Raw genomic sequence first — 7349 nt, 5'->3', positions numbered from 1 at the left:
CTCTTATAATGCTGAGTTATAATACCCACTAATATAAACCGACTAATATAAACACTAAACCCTAAGCTCCCTGATCCCAGCTGCTGGCTCTGTTTGCACCATAATGCCTTTCCTCTGTGAGGAGAGCATACTAATATAAGCTAACTCTGACATTATGCATTGGATGCTCTACTTGTGTGTACAACGCAAAGGCACATATGATATTGCCTTCTATCATAGGTAGCCTTTCAATCACCAGTTCTAGAACCAAATAGCTTCTAAAACGCCTTAAACTTTTGATTATGATGTCAACATCATAATCATTGATAGAGCAGCAAATTCAGTCTCTGTCGAGGACATACATACCTTTATCTATGGGGGCGGAGGGTGGGGGGGGGGGTCTCAGGGAGTGGAGTGGTCTCTGTGAGGACTGTCAATGGCCAGCGGACACAGATGGAACGTTCACACAGGACAACCAGCTTTAAGCCCCAGGTTGCATTTCTACCTTAATGTCAAATGATTCGGTTTCACTTTGTCTCTGCTGACTGTACACACTGTACGCAACAACGCCAACGCTTTCTGTGCACAACGCGTTGCCAGGAAGAATGGCTTGCCCTGCAGAGAAATACTCCATGTCCCATACTGTATAGTTTATATGTGTTTAATCTGAGGGGCTTTGGATAAAAAAGCGTCTGCTGAATGGCCATATAAGGAGGTGTTGCTGTGTCCCAGATCACAGTTACCTGACTCCGTCCACATCCAGCCCTGTTACGTGTGCAGACGGATGAATAGGTGATTAAGGGGTCAGATGGATAGGTCAGGTCAGGAAGTCAGACATTCTACCACCTTCCCTACACTAACCAGCCATGCTCTAACACTTCTCTGAAAGCTGATAGGGGCTTTGTCAAATGCCAGTCTAGTGATCAGTAAAAGACTCACTAAAAGCTTTCCACTGCAACTGGCCAGGCTTGGGTCTGATATGAGCCTCTGGGACTGACTCCTGCTTTCAATGGGAGTAACAGGTGAGGCGGACAGGTGAGACGCAGGTGAGAGTACAGGTGACAGAGAGGTTAATGGGACAAATGAGGTGACAGGGAGGAGAGAGAGATTAGAGGGATAGATGAGGGGACAGGTGAGAGAGAGGTTAGAAGGACAGGTGAGAGAGAGATTAGAGAGAGGTTAGAAGGACAGGTGAGAGAGAGGTTAGAGGGACAGGTGAGAGAGAGGTTAGAGGGACAGGTGAGAGAGAGGTTAGAGAGAGGTTAGAGGGACAGGTGAGAGAGAGGTTAGAGAGAGGTTAGAGGGACAGGTGAGAGAGAGGTTAGAGAGAGGTTAGAGGGACAGGTGAGAGAGAGGTGAGAGAGAGGTTAGAGGGACAGGTGAGAGAGAGGTTAGAGGGACAGGTGAGAGAGAGGTTAGAGAGAGGTTAGAGGGACAGGTGAGAGAGAGGTGAGAGAGAGGTTAGAGGGACAGGTGAGAGAGAGGTTAGAGAGAGGTTAGAGAGACAGGTGAGAGAGAGGTTAGAGGGACAGGTGAGAGAGAGGTTAGAGGGACAGGTGAGAGAGAGGTTAGAGAGAGGTTAGAGAGACAGGTGAGAGAGAGGTTAGAGGGACAGGTGAGAGAGAGGTTAGAGGGACAGGTGAGAGAGAGGTTAGAGGGACAGGTGAGAGAGAGGTTAGAGGGACAGGTGAGAGAGACAGGTGAGAGAGAGGTTAAAGGGACAGGTGAGAGAGAGGTTAGAGGGACAGGTGAGAGACAGGTTAGAGGGACAGGTGAGAGAGAGGTTAGAGGGACAGGTGAGAGAGACAGGTGAGAGAGAGGTTAAAGGGACAGGTGAGAGAGAGGTTAGAGGGACAGGTGAGAGACAGGTTAGAGGGACAGGTGAGAGACAGGTGGAAAAAAAAGAATGGAGGTAGCGAAGGAGGTAAAGAAAAAAAAAAAAAGAGGCATTTCTGAAAACTAACAAAGGGGAGCTGGCCGGGTTTCAAAGGGGCGCGTGGCGGCTAAGTAGGATGAAGCTCTTCAGAATTCATTTACATCACCCTGACAACGCCTCAGATCTCCCCGCGCTGCATTGGCTGGTTTGAGATTCCGAAAGCGGCCCTCTTTTCTCTCTCCCTCCCTTCCTCTCTCCCTCTCTCCCTCTCTCTCTCTCTCTCTCTCTCTCTCTCTCTCACTCTCTCACTCTCTCTCTGTCTCCACAGTCTTCAATCAGCCGTCATGAAAGTCTGCGGCTTAAGTATCCTCCAGGCAGACAGTTGTCTAGGGCTGCCTTCATCCCCAAAGGCATTTTGGGCAGACTTATTTCCCCTGCACCTTTTTCAACTCCCCCCTAAAGAGGCAGCGAGGCGGGGATGGAAAACACAAATGTGTGTGAGAGAGAGAGAGAGAGAGAGAGAGAGAGAGAGAGAAGCTTTATCTGTGCTTCCGCAGAGCACGCTAGCCAGACACACCGAGAGAGAGGGGGAGAGAGGGGGACGGAGGATTGAAGTTTTTCTGATGTCTATAAGCGTCTTTCTGGGGTTTGATCTGAAGTGGAGCAGTTGCTTTGACTCGCCATGTGTTTTAATATTCATGGTTGGGGGGCGACCAGTGGTTCTGGTCAACAGGAAGCTTATTTGTGGCTGAGGTTTAGCCTAGGGCTGTTTCTGCTAGGGAAATGAGCTGTAAGATTATCCCAATGTATAATTCACTCCCGCATCTGACTCCCAGACTCAAAGAAACACCGCTTTATGGTGCTGCTGTGCTGCATTGTGATTGAACAATACCAGCTATCTCAGGTGTTGTGTAGAAAAGACCGACCTAATGCTCGGAGCCCGGACAAACCGGTCTGTGCCGTCCAAGAGGTCATGAAGGTCACGAAGACGGTCAAACCTTTGTCACCCTTTTGCGTTACATCGTCCTCTTCACCCAATGCCTGAGATCGAATGGACCGATATGAGACACTGGCATCGTGTGAATCTTAAGCACATACTAACTGTGAGTTTCTGATTGGTCCACAGGTCCATGGCAGGAGTGTCAGTCTGTTTCTGGATGGACTGGAGGAGGACGACACGCCCTTTGACACTCAACCTTTGACCGGGCAGATCTCTGACATCAGAGCAGACAGCTCCATGTGGATCGGACTGAGCCCTAAGGATAACGGTCTGTGGTCCCACTACCACAGCCAGTCACACGCAATACTTAGGCCTACCTATAGTATATGAACACTTAACATGTCTATGGAATTGCCTCAGTGTCTAATACAGGGGAGGCTGGTGGAGGCAGAAATCGGAGGAGGGGCTCATTGTAATGCATGGTACGGTGGAGTGAGGAACGGTGTCAAACACACGTACAACGAGCCCGTCCTCCGATTTTTCTACCACCAACAGCCTCCACTGGTCTAATAGTCGCGGTGTAGCTGTACTGTAGGAAAGCAATATTAGGTGTAAGAAACATGTAGGTAGAAAACCACCACAGGGGCTCCACATGACTGAGGAACGTGTGGACGTTGAACGGTGTTCGATATTGTTCACCTTGTCGGGTCTGTTTCTAGATTTCAAACACGGCTCCCCTCAGGGTCCACGAAGAGGAACACAGGAAAAACGAGGCGTTGCCCTTTCTTCTGTAAAGTAACGATAAGTGATTTCCCTTCCACCGCCCTGTCGCCTACGTATCTGTTATTGAACAGGGATTTACAGGCCGATAGCATTTGATCAGATCAGAGTTAACGATCAATATTAGCGATCGGCTCGGTGGGTTTTCACCCACGCTGCCCTGTGTTTGGAATGCTGATGAGTGGATTGATCAGCGGAATGTTGATCAGTTTGATTGATTAACGACCCAAGGGGGGACGGACGGCTAGCGCGGACCCTCGTCACGACTCTGGGAAGTCTCTCCGCGTGAATTCTCCTCTCATTGTCTCGTCTAATGTAGTTCTTATTCCGTGTCCTTTCAACACAAAGGGATTTGTAGTCCGTTAGCTTTCCGTTTCCCATGCGTGAGACATAATCAACACATTAAGATACATTGGGACACACAATACATCTGTAGTCCTCCTCCTTCACTGGTTAGTGGACAGCACAGCTTTTCTGGCGAACAATGAAAACGTCTATCTCCTTCAGCTCTCTGCTTTGGTTACCATGACAGGGATTGTGGTGTTACCCCAGGCCTCAAGCTCTATAGAACGGGTGTACAAAAAGTGCTAAACACACACGCACACACACACACACACACGCACACACACACACACGCACGCACGCACGCACACACACACACACACACACACACACACACACACACACACACACACAGAAAGAGAGAGGATCTGGAAAAGGAGGAGAGGGGAAAAAAAGCTTAGAGCGCATCATCACGGCAACAACAATGCAAGTGTTTCAGTGAGCGTAATCCCATTTCCACAAGCTAAAGAAGCCCTCAGCCAAAGCCGTGGGCTGCGGAGCGACTGTTCTCTCCTGTGTAGATCCCCCCCAACACACAAGCGGACTTAAGACAAACATGGCAGGCGTTCTGACGCTCTCTCCGACGTTATCCCCATCCTGAGAGGTGTGTACGGTACGCACACGAACCACAGAGAAGTTTACTGGGCGTGTCCGTGTGTCCAGTGTGTTTAGTCCAACGTCCTTACATTGAACCCCCCCCTAGATCGGTCAGTTATCCTTACACAGCCAACATGCTGTGTACACTCCGCTCAGTGTTTCAGGACTGATGTTGTTAGCAAAAGAACCTGCTCTGTAGAACACACACCTCCCTGCCGTGTACAGAGGCTCCTTTGGTGCCCAAAGCATCGGCTTTGACAAGGCCTGACGATGTTACACGTTGAACACTAAAGCCTTGAAGTACACATAGCCCACTTATGTGCATGGTAGACAGAGGGAGAGAGAGAGAGGGTGGGGGAGTGGGAGAGGGAGAGGGAGAGAGAGGGGGGGGGGGAGAGAGCGGGGGAGAGAGAGAGAGAGGGGGGGGGAGAGAGAGAGAGAGGGTGGGGAGAGAGGGAGAGGGGGGGGGGAGTGGGAGAGGGAGAAAAGGGGAGAGAGAGGGGGGGAGAGAGAGGGAGAGAGAGAGGGTGAGAGAGAGAGGAGGGGGAGAGAGAGAGAGAGAGGGTGGGGAGAGAGGGTGAGAGAGAGAGAGAGGGAGACAGAGATGTCTCCACAGAGAGCGAGACGGAGAGAGATAGAGAGAGACAGAAAACAGGGGATTGAGTGGAGAGACTTGAGGAGAAAGAGACAAACAGACAAGAGTTAAAGATAGCAGAGAGAGAGAGACAGACGCTTATCTGTGTTCCTCTATGGGCCCTCACGTTTAAACTAAGAGGCCTGCCACATAGTCGTGCGGCGGCACAGCTTCAAGCCCAGCGAACTGTAAATAAGTCAGAGATAAACAACACTCAAGTCAGTCTCTTTAGCAGGAATAAAGACAGATAAGATAATCCACTGCTTACTATGGATCGCACAAACTGCCTTCAATAGGAGTCATTGACATCTCTCTCTTCTCTCCTCTCACCAGGGTCAAATCAATTCATCGGGAGGATGCAGGATTTCAGATTTTATCCGACCACTCTAACAAACAGGTGAGAGGGAGGGACGGGGGAGGGAGGGGGCGGGGGAGGGGGAGGGAGGGAGGGAGGGGACGGGAGGGGATCATGGTGTCTCAGGATCATACGGCTGAAAGGATTCTCCTCTGGATCTGACGCAAGGCAATTAGTGCATTGTCCACTGGTATTGTGATGCGGTTTTGGCCTGATGTGCGGCCAATCTTCCCTCCCACAGAGAAATAGTGGAGGTGTTTTCTGGCATCCTGCCCCTCCTCCACACCCAGCCAGAGTGCCGCTGCCCCCCCAGCCACCCCAGAGTGCACCCCCTGGTGGAGAGGTACTGCATTTATGGATTAATACACATTTTCTTTGACCTTTGTTAAATGGTGAAGCGAGTAGTTGTGTGTGTTGCTGGCCAGTCTGGCCACAGTGAAAAATTAGAAAACGTACATATGCTACATTTTCCAATTAAAATGTCCTTGTAAACAAACAAAGCATACATCAGTAGATTTATTAAAATTAAAATGCAGAAATACCTCACGTACATAAGTATTCAGACCCTTTGCTATGACACTTTTTTTGCTAAAATGCAAAGACGTCATTAACAAATCACTCAATAAGTTGAATTGAGTCCATCTTAATGCAAGGATAATAGTTCATGTAATTTTGGTAATTAATATCTGGATATAGATCACGTCAACATAATAATAACACAATAACAACAATCCACCAACCGGTACTGTAGGTACTGCATCCCCAACGGGGTGGAGGACACCACGAACAACCGCGTGTTGAGGCTGAACCTGGACACCCACCCTCTCAGCTACATCAACGACCAGGACCTGGGGACCGGCTGGGTGTCCCACCTGCTGTCTGACCCGGAGGAGCTGGATGACGGGATCACCATCACCATAGACCTGCTCAACGGACAGTACCAGGTACACACACACACACACACGCACACACGCACGCACGCACGCGCACACACGCACGCGCACGCACACACACACACACACACACACACACACACACACGCATACATTCCAACTATGCAGAATAGAATACATTTTTGAATTTTTTGTTTTGAATTTTTTGTTTGATTTAATTGTTCTAAAGTAGCTTTGTGGTACTTTTAGCCAACTCCTTACAAAGCAGTGTGTGTGTGTGTGTGTGTGTGTGTGTGTGTGTGTTTGTGAGAGCTGTTGTGGTAGCAAAGTATATCTGTCTCCCTGCACCTGTGTGTGTTTGTGTGAGGAGATCTTCAGTCAGAGTAAATCTGAGACAGTAGCTTCATCTCTTTCTGTGTTGAAGCACTACAAAGCTGGGAGTGTGTGTGTGTGTGTGTGTGTGTGTGTATGTGTGTGTGTGTGTGATGCTCGATTTTGGGCTGTCCCGACATGGTTTCTCAGCCCAGGTCCCCAGATAAAACACACAGCCTTCTCCTCCCCTCTCTGAAGAGTGAGTGAGTGAGTGAGTGAGTGTGTGTGTGTGTGTGTGTGTGTGTGTGTGTGTGTGTGTGTGTGTTGGGGTTTGTTTGTGCTTGCATATGCGTGTGTGTATGTATGTGCGTGCTTGCGTATGCGCACGTGTGTGTGTGTGCGTGTGTTAAGCAGGAGTAGAGCAGGGGGAATAAAGCAGTAAAGCAGCAAAGCTCAGTGGGCTTCATGCTGTGTCTCCCAGCGTCCCAGCATAGACTGTTGCTGTGCAGATAATAGATAATCCACGGTTCTTTAGTCTTCATGCATATTCCCCCCGTGTGGACTGTCACGCTCTGCACCACACAGGCCTAACTGTACCGAGACTCTTTGGCCCTTTGGGGCTTCTCAGCCGAACGGCATTA

General features: G+C 49.5%; 1 protein-coding gene across 1 annotated transcript in view; it reads left to right on the top strand.

The window, feature by feature from the left end:
• Positions 1-7349, top strand: part of ush2a (Usher syndrome 2A (autosomal recessive, mild)) — a gene marked incomplete at both ends in the record, with an annotated part of 162699 nt that overhangs the window by 15700 nt on the left and 139650 nt on the right. Inside the window, 4 exons of the mRNA XM_083684226.1 lie at positions 2982-3123; positions 5482-5545; positions 5745-5846; positions 6255-6447. Of these exons, the coding sequence (XP_083540352.1) occupies positions 2982-3123; positions 5482-5545; positions 5745-5846; positions 6255-6447 (501 nt within the window). The remainder of the gene's footprint in view (positions 1-2981; positions 3124-5481; positions 5546-5744; positions 5847-6254; positions 6448-7349) is intronic.

Source organism: Argentina silus, assembly GCF_951799395.1.
Source record: "Argentina silus genome assembly, chromosome: 14".
Taxonomy (NCBI): Eukaryota; Metazoa; Chordata; class Actinopteri; order Argentiniformes; family Argentinidae; genus Argentina; species Argentina silus.
This window is presented reverse-complemented; position numbering and strand designations above follow the sequence as displayed.